Source organism: Periplaneta americana, chromosome 4, assembly GCF_040183065.1.
Source record: "Periplaneta americana isolate PAMFEO1 chromosome 4, P.americana_PAMFEO1_priV1, whole genome shotgun sequence".
Taxonomy (NCBI): domain Eukaryota; kingdom Metazoa; phylum Arthropoda; class Insecta; order Blattodea; family Blattidae; genus Periplaneta; species Periplaneta americana.
In genome coordinates, this window is record NC_091120.1 from 58,729,341 (window position 1) to 58,748,151 (window position 18,811).

At 35.2% G+C, this 18,811-nt stretch overlaps 1 protein-coding gene across 10 annotated transcripts in view; it reads left to right on the forward strand.

Moving 5' to 3' along the window:
• The window catches only part of msi (RNA-binding protein musashi), a 737,371-nt gene that overhangs the window by 602,329 nt on the left and 116,231 nt on the right, over window positions 1–18,811 (forward strand). For 4 of the 10 annotated variants that reach the window (XM_069823360.1, XM_069823364.1, XM_069823361.1 and 1 more), the window contains one exon: window positions 12,595–12,726. The exons of the other annotated variants lie outside the window; for them this stretch is intronic. In XM_069823360.1, coding sequence (XP_069679461.1) covers window positions 12,713–12,726 — 14 coding nt within the window. In that variant the 5' untranslated portion in view covers window positions 12,595–12,712. The remainder of the gene's footprint in view (window positions 1–12,594; window positions 12,727–18,811) is intronic. 10 annotated transcript variants of the gene reach the window in all.

Sequence of the window (18,811 nt, forward strand, 5' to 3'; positions counted from 1 at the left end):
ATAATTTGTCCACGTCTGTACATTAATATTTCCGTTTATAATGAACCCTCGCTTAGGTTATAGTGAACCTTAAAAATTGAAGTTACAAGAGTTGTATCCTGTCAAATTCTTATTTGAAGTCAGACCTTGTATAAAATTGAAAGAATGTGTTGAGAGCAGCATTCTAAGTTTCTTACGCCTTTAGTCAAAGGACAAAAGTAGGATTAGTGATTCCTATTCAACAGCAATGCGTGATGACCTTGCCTCGTTCCACCGTCAAATAGTTGCCTTTGGTCTCAGAAACATTTCCATTATGGCGGATAACATCGAAACAACGGAAAATGAAATTGCTTTCTTTTATTAAAAGGTGACGGACATATTATGTCCAGAGCATAAATGAAGGTAAGATTCCGATGGCTTTCAAACTTCATCAACTCCCTCCCAGTTTCCATTAAGTGACCCGGAAAATTCCAAGGCTGAGTACGCAGTCACACCATAACAGCGTTTGTCATTTCTACCTGATCAGTAGACACTTCGGATTTAGTGACCCTCGGGTATAGTGAACGAAATATGTAAGTCCGCAGAGGTTCACTATATCCGAAGTTGACTGTAGTTGTAAATCTGTTGAGTGGATGTCCAAAAGAGCCACTACTAATACCAACTACCTTACTATAATAATACCGGAGAGATAGCAGTTTTGCGAACGACGCTGGTGCTGCTACCTAGGCGCCCGGTGTGGAGATACTCGCGAAACAAACTGTAATCATCTGTTGCTGGGCTAGCTAATAGTTTTATTAATTAGTGCTGTGTTAAAATGTCAGGGTGTATGTGTGCTGTTTATAATTGTTACAATTACAGCATTACAAATTGCTCCAAATCGTACTTTCGATTTCCGACAGTTCATAAAACTGAGTCAACAAAATTCGTTATTAGGCCTAATGCCTTTGTCTCTGTGTTGATAGAACAATAAAAATTAGCGTTTCATTTAGGCCTAATAAATGAATAGAAATTAAAATATATTGGAAATTTTAAGATTTTAGAAAAATTTAGTTTTATTGTTGTCTACATACCTTTACTAATTATTACAAGTATCAGAATACTACCATTTTTATCTTTGCAGTTGTCAGCATGGGTATATAAAGCATTATTGTAAATTCTTTCCTATTGTGAGAACTGATTTTGTCTCACTAAAGCAAAGAAAAAAATATGTAACAATTACGGAAAGTAATATGAAGTATGCAATATTCTCATAATATGCAGTTCTGATATAAGGTAATAATTTTACATTAAATACTATTCAACATTTCTTAAGTGTTTCATATATTATTCCATATTAGTAACTCACGTTTTAAACAATAGTCCGAATCTCGCTATGTTAATATTCGTATTTGTGGACGAAATTCCACGCCGCTCCGCTAGATGTTGTATTTGTGGACGAAATTCCACGCCGCTCCGCTAGATGTCAGGTCCGCGATATTTCTCACCCACGTCAATGCTGCTAGTATACAGCTGTCCGGTATTAGGCTATTATAGTAAGGTATTTGCTGATACGTAGTAAATAGTTCGACTAAGCAACACACGAAAACTGTGTGATGTCGGCGTATCGTGTCTTAAGGATAGAAGAAATGAAGACTTAATATGAAGAGGTCGAATGAATTACCGAAAGTAATGCGCACTAACAGCCGGGAAACTCGAGTAACCATTTAACACTTCGTTTATTTAATGTCTTTATTGCACTAAGTTTTGAATTTATTACATGTTTTTATTTTTATGACAAATTATGCATAACTTCTCAACCCCGCATACAGTATAATCCCGGACAGAATTACGTTAATAGGACAAGAAATGCATTATAATACGGGAATGCGTATAATTTGTGAAGGGAATATTTTAATGGCATTAGTCCAGGGTATTCGAATATTTAATCAGTTTGTACAGGTTAGGAGGATTATACGCCGAACTGAAGAGCTGTGTGCGGCTCACTCTTTAAGCACAAAGACTATATACTCCATGAATTTGTATTTCCTTGGTGGTGGTCGCCGGTACAGTACCAGCGCGCTAGGTAGCTGTTCCATTTGCGTCTCGAGTTAACGAGATTAATGCAGCCGCGATTGCTGTGGCACGACGTCTCTGGTAGTGCATTGAATAGTCAAGGCGGTCGCGAGACTTGTGGTGGGGGGGGGGGCGGAATGGGCGTTGCAGCAACGCAAAGGAGCAGGACGAATGATTGCTTTTGGCAGGGGTGGCCGAGCGCACTCAGTGAGTGGCGGTTCCGACGTTTTGTAACTGCAACTTTTCAACAAAAAAGTAATTTAATTTATAACAGACTCCATACCTACATTGGGAGATTATACAGCTCGGAAGTCATTGACGTTATTAAGTTGGAATTGAAACGGGCTACGATTGTACCACAGTCTAGTACATACAGTCACGAAGCTTAAGTTGTGAGGTTGCTAGGAACAATAAACTGTGTCGGTACTATTTTGCATTGTCTGTAAGACGCGATATTAGCGATCCTAGTGGTTAGCAACTATCTATGGATGCATGTTTACTACTTATTGAGCTTCGTGACTGTATATACTAGACTGTGATTGTACTGCAGAACAGAAGAGTCTTTAAGTTCTGTAGTCAAGTGAAATAGCCGAAGTAAAAAAGAAACAGCAACAATGTAATGGTAATAACAATAACCAGAAATGTTACATTAAAATACGACCTACTGTACACACGACATTTAGATATATGGATCAGAGGAAGGCAGAAAATAGGAAAGGTTGGAGAGAGAAAGCTGGGTTTACAATGAAAGACCTGCCCTTCGGCAGAACACTATGAATAAATGCAGACACAATCTCATGAACGGACACTTGACAAAACGCTTGTTTAAAAAATTCAGAAAAGTACCGGTTTGACATTTAAATGAAACTGAAGTTGTAAAATAATATAATTTTCCCCAGTGGATTATTTTTGCCGGAAATGAAAATTACAGAAATTAAGGGGCGAAGATCGTAAATTATTGCGTCGCTTTGACTTTGTCAGCCGTTGTGACGCCATTAAAGCTCTAATGCACTTGGTTCTTAAGGAGGGAGACTCGTGAAATTTTGGTCATTTTCGGTCAAAAATCGCATTTTCGCTTTCTTGTGAAGAATGAACAAACAATCTCTTAGCATGTAGGCTTTCACGGCCGGAGTCTATTTGACATCTTCAATGGTACTCCTAGCAGAAGACTTCGATCTAGGTTACCTAACCACCGAAGATGTCTGCCGCAGTAGTAGACAAAACGTCTGCTAATATATTCTTCAGTAGACACGGCATCTTAGCTCGGAAACTTCATTTCAAAAAAAAAAACTCTTATTTATATGTTGAGCAAGTTTCATTGCTCTGCGGTGCTCGAAATCATAAACAAAAATACGCAATATATCATTTCAATTTCATGCAAATTTTACAAGCTGTTTTCTCACACTTTTTATAGCACATTTTGTCAGATTCGAAGTGTAAAGGATCTCTCAAATTTAATGCTAGGAACATGAAATTTTTTACTTCATGTTCTACTGGTGTATACTGTGATTAACAAAATAGCGCATGAGTTTTATGATTAAATGAATAATTTTTAAATAAAATAAAAAAATGGAATATTTATAGTGGCAATGGAACATTTTTTATTTTTAGGTATGCAGTGCTTATAAAAAATCCCCCCTCTTTCTCCTTTTGTAGCAAAGTTATAGGAAAAATAATACCTCATATTTTTCTAAATATGCCACTGGTCTTACCCCCCCCCCCCCAAAAAAAAAAACTGAATAATTGAGCAAGACATTTCATTTTCAAATATTCAAATTTTTTCAAAATATTTTTGTTAACTCAAACTAATTGACTTACAGAAGTGAAACTTCACCACATCATTATCTATCACACCGTGCTTATGTATGCAAAAAAATCAAGAACGTAGCTTGAAAAATATAAGTAGAAATTTTACCCATCACCTCCCTTAAATGACACTGCAATTTCCCGTAACATTTTTATTTTTACTTGATTCTATACAAAAAGTTATATCTCTCTGAAAATTTTACTGCTACATGCATGGTATTTGGCACACACAATCGTTAGACTGTTAGTAAACTTTTCTTTGGAATAGTAATGTATTTTGTTGCGTTTGAAAAATATGCCTCCACATTTCTATAAAAGTAACTGTAAACTAAAATCATTCTTAAGATGTAATTGTCTTAAAATTTGAAAATCTGTATCAGAATAGTACTCAAGACATTTCAGAGAACGTGTTTTCAGGAAGTAAAATGTAGTAATTTTGAATTTATTTTTGTGAGATTATGCCCATTTCAGTGAATTACTGTTTCCTTGTAGGCTATCTTTTTCAAAAAACTAATATCAAATTTAAATTGTTACAGCACAACAAATGAGTTATGCAGCAATTGAGGGGGAGGGGAATTCAAGGTTTACTCTTTCTCCCTTAAGATTTTTTTTTATTTATTTATTTAAACTGCGTTATCTGAACTGGGGCCCACGGTATGGATTCTGAAGTATCATCTACAGTATTATTTTTTTTAACATATTGCTACCGAAATTTTTTAACGCCAATATTTTGTGACCTGTACGATGGTGGTTTCATACCTGGCAAGCAGAGAACGTAATTGATCACAATCGAAAACCCTGAAGCAACTTATAAAACAGATCTGTTTACTTTCTAAAAAGTAAAAGCTTTTCGTCACAAATTTCATATCATCCACCTAAAAAACTAACCAACAATACCAAAGTTTTTAAATATAAAGGTAAACAAATTAATAAAGGAGTAGGGAAAATGACCAAAACTGTTAATACAGTATATTTTATTTTAATCAAAGACGCGTTTGAGTCGAGGCGTATTTTACTGTAACTTCATAAATGCCAATCTAATTGAACCAGGTCAACAGACGAATTATAGCATACAACAAAAATTTTTATGTACGTAGCTCGATTCATATTGTTGAATCATCAGGTTGATCACCATATTATGTTCTATGAACGGAGATTTTTCTTTTCATAATAAATGCTATTGTTTGAAGTTCGATGGTCACTCTTGCATTACTTGCATGTTTATGTAATGTAAGGTTTTTTTTGTTAGATTTTCAGTGGGATTCTCTTTGTTTTCAAGTTTTAGCAAAGTTTAATGTGTGGGACATGATCTTCTCCTCCACCCTCCCCATGTAGCAGACGGAAATAAAGTTTCCCAACGTACACTACTGTGCACAGTTACACATATAGGCCTATCTGTTTTGCAAGTTTGTGGTATATTAGACTTAGGCCCAGTATTATAAACGCCGTTTAAACCTTATGTTCAGTTCAAACTGAAGTTTTTCGTTCTGCTTCGTATTGTAAACCTTAACTGAGTTAACTTGATCGGCAATCCTCTGTCGTTTAAACTGCAGTTCAAGGCTCAGTAGTGCAAGACGACGGTTCTCGTAATACACATGGATATTGGAGATGTTTTCCAAGAACGTATGAGTGACGATGAGTGACTAATATTACTGAACGACCACGGCGACCAAGAATTTGACGAAATAGAGTGCACCACTTTGAAATATAAATTAACATGAGTTTTAAAACAGATTGAGGCTTTCGAAGCAGACAGTCCTACACTTAACCCTGCGCTGGTGACGTGAAAGAAAATTACATCAGTAGTTACGTGGGGTTTGAGATACCACATTTTTTTTTTTTTTTTTTTTTTTTTTTTTTTTTTTTTTTTTTTACTGAATATGGCATGGAACATACTGAAGGAAGTATTGCAACCAGCTAGACGAATCCCCACGTAACAAACCAGAGTGATCTAGTAGCAAACAAAAAACAAAGCAAGGTGGGATGTGTCAAACCCCACGTCACCAACGCAGAGTTAAAAATTAGCTTTATAGTCCTAACCTTGTTTTGAAAAATTAAAACTCGGATACAGCTTGCAACAAAAAGATGAGAAAGTGCACAAATATGTTTTAGGGTTAGAAGTGAAAGATTATTTGAAAAGATAAATAAATGTTTTCTTCTTATTTTAAAAACATTGTTGAACTCTGCATCAGTTACTTGTTGCTCTGCGTTTTTTTCCTCTGGTAGTAGGTAGCCCTATACTGAAAACGATGAAAAATTTCGGAGGTGTCCATAAACCTACTGTAAGCCTATTGCGCATTGTACGTGTGTGGCACGCAGTCTCCTGGTAAGATTTACTATGGGTCCTGATTTATAAACACACTAATATTACCTAATTTTACTAGACTCAGAATAATTTTGACTGACTGAATTCTGTTTCATAAACATTCTAGACGTCCCGCGCCGTGGCATCGTGGTCTTAGGCATCCTGCCTAGGACTCGCGTTACGGAATGCGCGCTGGTTCGAGTCCTCATGGGGGAAGAAATTTTCTCATGAAATTTCGGCCAGAGTATGGGACTGGTGCCCACTCAGCATCGTGATGCACTTGGGGAGCTACAATAGGTAGCGAAATCCGGTTACGCAAACCAGCTATAACGGCTGGGGGCTCATCGTGCTAACCACACGATACCTCCATTCTGGTTGGATGATCGTCCACCTCTGCTTCGGCATGTGGCCGTGAGGCCAGCAGCCGGCTGGTCGGCCTTGGCCCTTCGTGGGCTGTAGCGCCACGGATTATTAAACATTCTAGACAACTTATACGCGCACTAATACTTCATTAGTCAGTTGATTCTGTATGGAGTTACGTCACGGATGCTCATGCATGGTTTAGTATGGTTAAATTGTGTTTGAGAATATATCATTTGTGGGTAGCGTTAAGAAATTATTTGAGGTTAAGTCTGGCAAGCCTACTGAAGTAGGCGATATTGATCCTCTGAAGGTTTTTATGATATTCTCTCTGTTATCGAAGAACAAATATGTATCTTGTGAAGATTCTCCACGATCGTCGGCTGTTTTAAGTCAATAATATAATTAAACAGTTGCGATCGTCTTCTTTTCTTTCCTAGCAGTAATACGAATCGTATTTCACTACAGTTTAACTTAACCGAGACTCTGTAATACGGCGCGTTGGGTTAAACACTCGGCTGGGTTTAGCTTAGGTTTAACGTAATCTTTAGATTAACCGTATTTATAAAACCGGGCCTTAGGATATTTATTTTATTTTAAATCCATTTTATTTATTTTATTTTAAATCCACCACCAACAGAAGCATGCTTCCAATTACAGGTGGCTTACACAGATGTATACACAAAATACATAATAAGAGAGAGAGAGAAAAACAACAACAAAACAAACAACACAAACAAAAGAAAGAAAATACATGATGGTAATAGATGCTAGAATATTATAAGATTACAGTTAATATAGTGCCAAATGTCAATATAATGATGCAAAATTATTTTAAAAACTTGAGTAAAAACATTATAAAACACTTCTTCATAATTTAAATATCTAAGGAAATACAATGCTTTTTAATATTGTATGAAATTTTTCAATTGTTAAACTGAAATCCAATTGAGAATCACAGTTTAAAGACAGAGAGTTGTAAGTATTATACATAACAAACAATGGAGAGTTCTGGAAGAAAACAGTTCTAGGAATAGGAATAATAAATGATTGCCTATGACGTAAGTCTGTTCTTTTTACATTGAACTGAAGGAATTTAAGAAAATCACAGTTATTCAATATACCATTAACAGTCTTATAGAGTAAAATTTGGCTATTTATTAATCGTCGAGATTTTAAAGTTTTATAATTAAATTCAAAAAGTAACCGATTATATGAAATTTGCTTGTCATAAGACGATACGTGATATTTTTTAAAATATAAATAACGTTAAAATCTTTTCTGTATCCTTTCTATTTGCATCTGATGGGACTGGAACTGAGGTGACCATATTACAGACGCATACTCTAGCTTACTTCTAACCATAGTTTTATAGAGAGTATCAATAGTATTTATATTTTTTAATTCTTTTGTATTTCTGATTATAAATCCTAATTTTCTATATGCATCAATTACCACATGATTTAAGTGCATTTTAAAACATAAGTTGTGTGTAAAATAAATACCCAAATCCTTAAATGATTCTACTCTAGGTAACTTCACACCATTAATTTCATACGAATTTTGAGGAACTGTCTTATTTTTAGAATATGTCATAAAGCAACATTTATTAAGATTTAACAGAAGAAAATTATCGATACTCCATCTATATAGTCTGTCCAAATCATGCTGTAGATCAAAAACGTCTTGTTGTTTGTCAATGACTTTATACAATTTAACATCATCAGCATATAGTAAACATTTAGTGTGCAAAATCTGTTTAGGTAAGTCATTGATATAAAGTAAAAAGAACAAGGGACCAAGTTGTGAATGGTTTTGATTTTACTTGATTGAATGAAACATACTGCTGCCTGTTTGTAAGATATGACGTTATTAACTGTAAATATGAATAAGATAATCCAAAACTTGAAAGTTTATTAATTAAAATTTTATGGTCAATTTTATCAAACGCTTTGGAAAAATCAAGGTATATCACGTCTAAATTTCTGCGATTATGTAATGTATTAAATGCCTTTTGTGTAAAATTAATTAGATTTGTTGTGGTAGACCTATGGGTGTAAAATCCATGTTGATTTATATCAATTGCACTATAAACATGTTGAAAAATTCGTGTATATAGAATCTGCTCAAATACCTTGGACGGGGCACAAACTATTGCAATAGGTCTATAATTTTCAATTTTACTATTATCACCAGATTTAAACACAGGGCAAACCTTTGTTAATTTCCACATTTTCGGAAAAGTTTTTGTTTTTAAAATTAAATTATACAACAAACATAAAGGATACATAAGTACTTCGAAACAAGCTTTCAATAAATAAGGAGGTAAATCATCTGGGCCACAAGATTTTTTAGGCTTTAATTTTTTTATAGCAGTCAAATATTCTTGTCTAGTTATAGGCTCAGTTGTTAATGGATAATTAATATAATCCAGTATTACTGTATTTTCTTTTTGAAGGTTGTGATATATATATATATATCTTAAAGTTAGAAATATTCGTAGGTCTGTTTCGTACACGAGCACAAAAATATTGTCATATGTACACCCATTGCGAGACGAACTGCACGAAACATGATGCAACGTTAGGTAAGCTTTTGCTTTTCCTAGGAGGTTTGAAACCCTCAACGGCCGTGCCGAGCCCCATGTTCCCACAACTCGACTGCCAGCCTATAGGACGAGGTTGTAGGGTTGTTCTTGAACCCACATGTGAAGGTGCCGAGCACAAAGAGAGGACTCTCTGTCCTTCTCTTAGGCGGGCAGCGAACAAAGCTCCACATCTCTTGTCGAGAGAAATGGCCAGCTGGTTCCTGTACCACTAGGGTCGGATCAGGTCGGGCTTTGCTTTGTTCGCTCTTTTATACAGCCTCTCTTTCTCTCTGTATCCCTCTCTCTACCTGTATTAATGGTATACCGGGAATCACGCAAGCTGAAGCATGCTCTTTCTTTCTTTTTTAATAAAATAAAAAAGTATATCACATGTACTGTGAAAGGATCCTTGTTTGACGTCTTTTTGTCCTTTCCCCTTCTGTTGATTGTGGGCTAAACTCCTTTTTGCAAATACAATAATCTCCTCTTTCTGAAGTTTGTCTTTCTTCAGGACAATTGGAACGTAACGGTTGGCAGCATTGTTCGTATTTTGCAACACTAGCGAAATTTCTTTTTATGTTTCCACATCTGTTTTGGCGAGGAGTTACTATCAATGCTGAGTCGCTTGTCACTTTTGGCGTAATTAAATTTTTGCTGCAGATACGTAGCAGCTTATGAAGAGTAAATGAATGCCCATTGGAATTTTGCTTTTCGAATATACACAGACCTGAATGATGGTGGTGGTGGTGGGGGGGGATCTCACGCTCAACAGTTTTCTAATCAATTCGGATTGTTCCAATCGTATGGATATTTATCCATCGCCGTTTTAATGTCCTGTGTCAGCAGAAAGCCAAACATCTTGCTCACTCAGACGTCACGGAAATTTCTTTGTAAGTCTTTGTCGTCTAGTACATATCTAATATAGCCCAAAATTTGAGAAGAGAATGGACTATACTCAGTGCATTTGAAATTCTCGATAGTATTTTCTTTTTGCAGTAAATATGTGTGATTTTGTCGTTTACACTTCACCGAACCTCTAATGCGTCTGGTTTTCCATTGCTGAGATTTGGTTTCATATCCCATCGAGATAGTGTGAATTTTGACGCAATTCTTCGTGATTGCAATGAGTCGTAGCGTAGGTTAGGTTACGTTTTAAAGAGGGAGCTATAAGCACTGCTAACTAGCACATTTTTTTATCTACTGTCCTACAATCTTATAGGTCTACCAGAGGCAACTTTTCGTTTCAGGAAGCTAGACCGATCACATCGCCGATAATGTTGCCAGAACATTTATTCAGTGATAGGTTTTTTTTTTAACGTGTTACAAATCTATTAAAAGATCTCTCGTCTTTACTTCTATCGTAAAGATGTTTATTGTCGCCTGTAAAAAATTCATTCCATTAGTCTGGTTTGAAGCTGTAAGCTTCTGATCCAGTAGCAAACATGGTATCCATAGTTTTTATCCGTACCGAGTATGAACATCATTCCGTGGTGAAACAAATAAAGCTAGAAGTCTAAAATGTTGTACAGTTACACTAATCTTCTATAGTGTGTATACTAAATTTCGTCTAATTTCGTTTAAGAATGCGTGAATTATTAATTTTTTTGTAAGTTGAATTTTTTTTAATAAAAAATCGCTATTATTCCTACAAATTTCAACATTTTTGCGTTAAATTCCATTTTTAACTTTCATACACCCCAAAATAAAATTTACCGTCTAGTGTTTTCATTTATTTTACCCATTCCCCCCCCCCCAAAAAAAAAGAAAAAAAGTTTTATATTGTCAACTCTAAAAACAATAAAAAAAAATTAGCAGCTGCAAAAAAAAAAATACGGAACTTAAAAGATTAGTGTTTTGTTACACACGTACTAAAGTTTCATAAAGAAAAAACATTCATTTAATACAATTTTTTGAAAGAAATTACATTTTTAGCAAAGCAAAATGTGCAGAAAGCAAAAGCGGACAAAAAAAGCTTGAAATTTTAAATTAATATGAAAACATGCATAAGTTATATATGAAGAATACACGGGAAATACATTCAAAGTCACAAATCTCTAATTCAGTATATTACTGCAAAATTTGTTGTTCGTAATGAAAAAGTAGGAACGGATGACTTATCAGTCGTAATAATTCTTCTTTACCAGTTTTTATAAGAAAAACACTAAAGTTTGCAGTAATAAATTGATTTAGATGACGACGATCCTGAAGAGAATTGTGACTTCGATTGTTTTCCTCCCTGTACTCTTCATATGACTTTTAAAATATCCGCCGAAACATGGAGTTGGATGGGCATAAGTACAAGAAAATTGCCCTAGAGCTTTCTTAGACCATAAAAAATTTTTAACGCTAAAAATAAAAAAAATGTGCTTTTTTAACAAAAAATGACAATTTTCACCCTTAATCAGCCCTCGGTATTCTTTGCAAGTAGCCTAGTTGAACACAAATTTATTTTCATTTTTCTCGTAATTAGGTGAAATGATCACAAAAAACAGAGAAGCTACATTTGTTCTGTCGCCAATATGTAGTTCTGCAAGACCTCAGTAATCCCCGAAGAACTTGACATAATAATAATTGTTTGTTCGTTATACTGAAGTGTACTTGTAGAGCAAATAAACCTTTCTCCATTTGATCATATACATCTGTGTGTTACTCTTCCATCCTTACTGCTTCCGAAATGTTTCGATCTTTCTGTGTGCTTTTGGAGAAGTTAATCTGTGTCATCTATCTTGTATTCTCTCTTCAAGAATCTCGATATGTTGGGATGGAGTAAGGACACGTAACTTGTAGTCACTGTTTGGTGTGTGGACAGTCGCAGAGTGGTCGTGTGAGCCTGGCGATTGTGTAAATGGGTTGTTTGCGAGTAGAGCATAGTTGCCTTAATGTGGGTGCAGATGATGACCCTGGTAGACTAGCCACCTTGGAACGTGCTGTGTGTTCCTGTACATATGATGACCCACTGCACTTCGTATGACATAACGACTAACTTTCTGCACGTTAAATAACAATCCTGCGTCCGAACTGAGTTCCATGTCCGTCATAATGCTGTATTGTGCAACACGCTGGAGAAGGAGGGACATAGCAGGATCATCAGTAGATTTGTTTACATGTAGACTTTAGAGCCTTTTTAACTTGTTTGTTTTTTCGCTCTTGGTTATTATATATTATTTTTCATTATAATGCACATTAACCTAGAGTAGGCGTCTAGGCCATAGCCAGCCAGTCCAATGGCAAGAAAGGAATGCTCTCTAATGGTCTATTTTATTACGTAGTTGGGGTAAAGCTAGTGTAAAAGACTTTTGTGCCTGTCATTGTTTTGTGTTCTGTTTATACCAGTCTTTCCTTTTGTCTTTTTTACTACATCTTTTATTAGATCGCATTGCTGTGTGTTCTATACGACACATTCTTAATAGATTACTGCAAAAATCTTTAGAGATTTGCTTTTTTTTTAACTTATAATGATTTTAATTGATTGCAATAAGGGTGTTATTTCTTGCGCTAATTCCAGCAGAAAGAGACTTGATTTAATTTGCCGTTCCTTGCAAGCCTGCTGCCCACGATGCAAGGTGACGCCGCAGGTAGCCGCACCCCGACGCTGCAGGCGGACACGATGATGCGTCGTGACCATGATCCGTTGCAGGTAACTCGACGCTTCCTCAGTCGGCATCAAAGCAGATCTTGTAGCTGGAGCATACAGTAGTCAGTAAATACAGGAAGACGAGATATGGCTGGCTCACACACTGTCTTTGTCTCTTGTTTGTTGTCCTTTGGTTGGTTGTTGATTGTTGGCTGTTTGTATCTTATATTGCTAACTCGTCATGATTTACACTTTTTCCTCATATCCAATAATTAACACTCTTCAGTAGAAAATTGATTATATTGTAAATAAAATCTTCTTTATTGCGGTACTCTTTAATTTATCTTGATCTATCTTTGTTTCTGGATCATAATGCCCCGAATATTGTTGCAGTATTTTCGTTGTTTGGTTAGTCCGCCCGAGAAAGCTTGCCAGTTCTTTTGTGTACATTCATTCGCACTTGGCTGTAAAGTATTTCTGGAATAATTTTCCTACGTTTCTTTGAAAAAAGAAAACACTGGGATGCATGTTCCTTTACATAGTTGTGGTAGCCTCCTTAGAGTTGCCACGCACATTAACACATTAGGTTGAGGCACTCTAACACTCGTGAATGATTAGCTAGTTAATTAAACTCCGGTTGGTACAGCGTTGCTTGGAGTAGTTGAGAAACTCACTCTTTTGAGCAATTTTCCAAGGCCTTGTATCTGTTCGCTCATTTGCCATTCTTCAGAGGATTTGTCCCTCTGGGCAAATTACTTACTGTTGTAGTTTACTTTGATGTGTACATTTACTAGTCTTTTCTATGTGTTTTACATCTTACAATCGTGTACATAATGTAAGTATAGAGTTTCTGAAAACTTATACACTTATCATCAGAGTAAATTTGGAATATACTTGCAACAACTGGCTTGATTGCGTTTTATAACACAATGTACTTTTTTTTTGCACACCGTTATGAACGCAGAAATTGCGATTCTTGATGAAGCGGTTTGTTTTAATATCCCCATGTTTCATCACTTGGTTTTTCGCACGTAGTCGTAAATATTTGAAATGTAATGAAGTCAGTTGGTGTAGAATCGACGTTTGTCAAATTTATCGATATGAAAGTGTGTAATTTTTAGATACCCTGTACGTAGTTAGGGGCATTCATACTAGTCACAAGTAAACTAACCATCTACGTATGCATTGTATAATTTTGAAGCTCGTATTAATCGTGATAATAACAGTAAAATATCGAGGATTCCCACGCAGGTAGTTATTCTGAAATATTTGGGCCCTAACAGTAGTGGCGTTTGAGTGGGAATCCGATGATGTAGATACACAGTATTGTATTTATTTTTACTGTAGCTGAATTGAGTAGGTGCAATTCGTGGTCTCATACAGTGACAGTGGCGTGCATATTAATCATTACTGTTCTAGCTTTATCTAGTGGTAGTAGTGACACTTTTATATGTATCATAGATAGTAGTAGGTCTAATAAAGTATCATTAGTACCATGTTAAATGAGGTAAGTACGCTCCAACATTTGAAACAAATGACAGTTTATTTCAGAGGTGGGCATGTTTTCTGACAAGGTGCATTGAAATAATTCTAACTTTAAGCGTTTTAGTAGTTAAGTTAGTTGCTTCAGATTTCAGAACTGCAATGTACCTACAGAGAATAAGTACGAACACGTATGTAATGTCTAGGGACTGTATTTTTTGTTGAAATAAAACTAATGATTTCGGTGGGTATTTCGCGAAATAAGTTGTCAATTAATTGCATTATGTTATGTTTAATAACATTTTTTTATTCGGTTTATTTATTTATACATATCAGCATCGAGAAAAAATAAACTAACCATAATTTCTACATTGTCCTTACGAAGATTTGTGCGACATTTAGTGTGTAGAGTAAAGTTGCCTAATTCCGTGATATCCCCAATTCCGTGATACGTTATTTTTTAAACTAAATATCCCAGGATTGGGTATCTTGCTAGGAAGTTCACCGAAGTCTCGAAAGTAGTGAAAGATGTACTCTTTCGAGAAATATGTCTGGCGCTATAGTCGAATATTTATTTATACATATTAGCATCGCGAAAAATTAAACTAACCATAATTTCTACATTGTCCGTACCGGTACGAAGATTTGTGCGACATTTAGTATGTAGAGTAAAGTTGCCCAATTCCGTGATATCCCCAGTTCCGTGATACGTTTTTTTTAACTAAATATCCCAGGATTGGGTATCTTGCTAGGAAGTTCACCGAAGTCTCGAAAGTAGTGAAAGATGTACTCTTTCGAGAAATATGTCTGGCGCTATAGTCGAACGTCAAAGATTTGACTGACATTCAATTTAAAAAATGTATCACGGAATTAGGAAATTTTACCCTACTTTCTTTCTGATTGTCCACATTAGATGTACTGTAGGGAACCATACTTCCTGCGAAAAATACACACCAAATTCATTGTAGTCCTCTGCTATTCCCCCCCCCCCAAAAAAAAAACTTCTTCGCATCAAAATACAGCATGACATTCAGCAGAAATAGATTTTTTTTTTTTTTTTTTTGTAGACAGTCCTATACGAGTAGATAGAAAGTGTACACAATATTCATAGAGAAAATACAGAAATACCAAGCGATTGACAAATTGACTAAAATATCACAAACACGTTTCTTAACAATATTGAATACATTTTGTTCAGTGTTTCGCAGTTTTTGCGATGGAAGGAGTACTATATTTCGTGATACACATTTGGTACAATGACCTAAATTTTTTATTATTTCTCGAGTTTGTTTTGTTTTAATATAGTATTTTAGGTATCTAGAAAGGTAAATATATAACAAAGAAAGGTATTGTTGAAAATTTCGCGCTTATCGCTATCAAAATGCGGTGCCTAGTAATGCACCATAAATGGGTGCAACACACAGACTGTTAACTGTCTATATGACCAAAAAGAGAATAAAGCAAATGAAGTGGATGCAGTGTAATAAACGAATTTAATATTTCACCATAAAATTGGCTAGTATCTGAATTGTTTTTACCTTCTAAAATGGCGGTAATTTCAGTTATATAGGATTTCGCCGAATGTGAATGGTAGTTATTTTAATCACTAGTCTTGTGTGATAAAATAACTGGAGTGACATTTAGATATATTAATAACGTGAAACAGAGCGGGTGTATTGATAGAGCGCAGGTGGAAGTATATTTCTGTGTATACGGCAGGCATGAGGAAGTTAAAAATATAGCTTTCGTCTGTCATAGAAGTTTCATACTACTCATGAGAATAAAAGCTTCTATAACTATACTTGACAAGTTTTCGTTTGCGAATTGATACATTCTGAATATTTGCCTCGATTATAATAGGAGTGTAACCGGCAAAGGGGTTGACAGATTGCGGTTTGCCGTTCAGTACGGATCTATGTTAGTCTGCGTTTCTGATTTGAAAAGTTTCGAGAACTGCATTCACTGTTATTACTCTACATTATTCATTTCTGCCATCAAAGTGAAGGTTCGTGGAAACCGCTCCCGTATAGTAATCGTATCCCAGGAAATAAGGAAATAACTTTGCTTTCCTCTCTTAATTGAGGGATTGTTAGTCTCTTGTCACGGACAGTTTTCAAGCAAAAGCTATTTTATTTTACCTGCCTCGTTTGTCGTTTCGTAAACGTTTAGTTGCTGTCGGTACTAGTATGTCTAATAAAATTTAAACATTTCTAATTTCGTTGTATTATGAACCGTATTTATTCCAATCTAATTCGCATCTCAATTTTCAAAGGCTTGAAATAAAAAAAATGCTTATTGGCGAATATAATGCGCAGGTGCAAAGGTGGTGTAAAATTAAATTTTACGGCATACAACAAAGGGTTAAAGTTATTTTATTACCAGTATTACAGTATATACGGCAATGGATTTACCGTTACGTCCTTTTAACTATATTGCACTACTTCATACAACGAGTTCGTAGCCATTAAACAAAATACTGACCTATTCTTATAATTAAAATACTGTACCTAGTACAATATTATCATGACAGACTAGAATTATGTAGGTGACTAAACAGAATGATAAGCAGTATTTTCGAGTTTTCATACGAATTTAGTGTGCCATCGATTCTAATGCGCACCCCTATTTTGGAGACTAAATTAAGCTAAAAAAAAAGTGCGCATTAGATTCGAGTAAATACGGTATGTTTATTGTGCAGAAGGTTATTTCACGAATCACTCGGCTTCGTAAATTATAATTCATTAGTAGGCCTATCACAATGATTTACGGCGCATTCGATTACATGAACTGCTTTGAAGAAGAAACTGTAGAAAACTTCTAAAAATAGCTTGCTTAGACTTGACTCGTCGATTGGAATTCACTTATATCAAGCAAATCTTAGAAGGGATTATGATCTTGTTAATTTGAATCAGCAGAGACCGATTGGGAACTAGTAAGTGTCATTTTTTTTTAAGATATCTCAGTGAAGATGAAACTATTTCTGATCTCCGGAACGTGAGAGACATTTCTTACAGTGCCACGGTGCAGTTGTTGACCTCTTATATTTGCGTATTTACTTAAATACACTGCTCCGTCGATACTGAGAAAGTCAATGTTCACCTACTTAGATATAACACGCGGAGCAAGTCTCCCCTTCAGTCAGCAAGCGGTAGAGCATGAAGTCTAGAAATATTATGGGCGGGAAAACATTGGTCATACGAGAATGGGTATTTATTATTGTTAATTAATTATAAAAAGTGAATATGAAACAACGTTAATACAACGTTTATTTCTTAGAATGTATCTATAGAATACAATGAAAAATAAATAACCAATAAGTAAATAAATAAATACATGAGTGAGTAAAGGAATGAATAAATAAATACATAAAGTAAATAAACAATTAGTAAATAAGTACTACCTTAAACTTTCCAGCAATATCCTTAATATTTGCGTCGTTTTCTAAGATTTACGTTGTCAAAAATATTTAGACGTGAACGTTTTGCGACACGATGTCTTACCGGTATACGGGGGCTTGAAGTCTCGTAACAGACCACGTTGTACTGTTTTTTTTGCTTTGTTTAGACTCAGACGCATTCTACTAAATTGGTGGAGCAGTGTATTTTGCAGAAGTTTTAATCTAAAATGTTTATGGTGGAAATATAATATGAATGGACACCGTGGTTTTTTGCATGGGATTATTGAACTGTGGGAACGCTTTTAAAATCGCTTAAAATATGTATAATAAAATTAAGGTTACAAAAAGATGGAAACTCTATGTAATTAATAAGAACTGGCATTTATGTAAAGTGCAATTAATATAAAATTTAAGTATGATCACCAATGTTTAATAGCAATTTTCTGGCTTTTTTTTTATTATTTATTTTTGGCCCCAATCTCCATGTCTCTGTACAGCATTCAGGATAAATTCTTTAGAAATGTTCTAAATCTTCTCAGGACGTCGGAATATTTTCTATTTCATTAATTAATACCTCTCCACTGGCGTAGCCTATTGATCGATTCTGCATTTAGGCGTAGCGTCACATTTCCCCTTAGGCTGATTATCTGTTCGGTATTTTCCGAGATTTTCCTTAACTGTAAGGTGAACATCAAGTAATTTTATGTTGCATTTTCGGACTCAGGTCGCCAAACACCATCTCCTTATCACCAATTGCATGGACTCGGTTGATAGTGTCGTTAAATGACAGATTTAAGGAAATTAAAATATTGAACAATACCAGTTCGCGTTTGAAGACCGAACCATAATTTGGAAGAACATGTACTGTACATTTTTGGAGAACAAAAATCAGTAACTCCCATAAGAATAGATTGTGTGTGTTTTTGCCTATCTCCCCCCCCCCCCCGAAATAAACCTAGTTCAAATAACTGAAACAAAACAATTGTAAACAAGTTGCTTATAAAAATAAATGCCATTCTTTGAAATGTTATATTTTTGTTAAAATCCGTTTATGAAAGTTGATCGAATTCTAAAAAAACTCCGATTTTAACGATCTTCGATAGTATAGACCGATAAAACCTGGTGCATCTTGGCTGGAAGTTACAGTTGAAACATTACTCTGAAATCTGAAACTACAATCTAAATACTAGTTTTATTTCGTAGTATAAAATTCGCGTTAAGAAATTTTTATAAGATGCGTTACGTAGATTGAAAAAGAAACGTTATTAT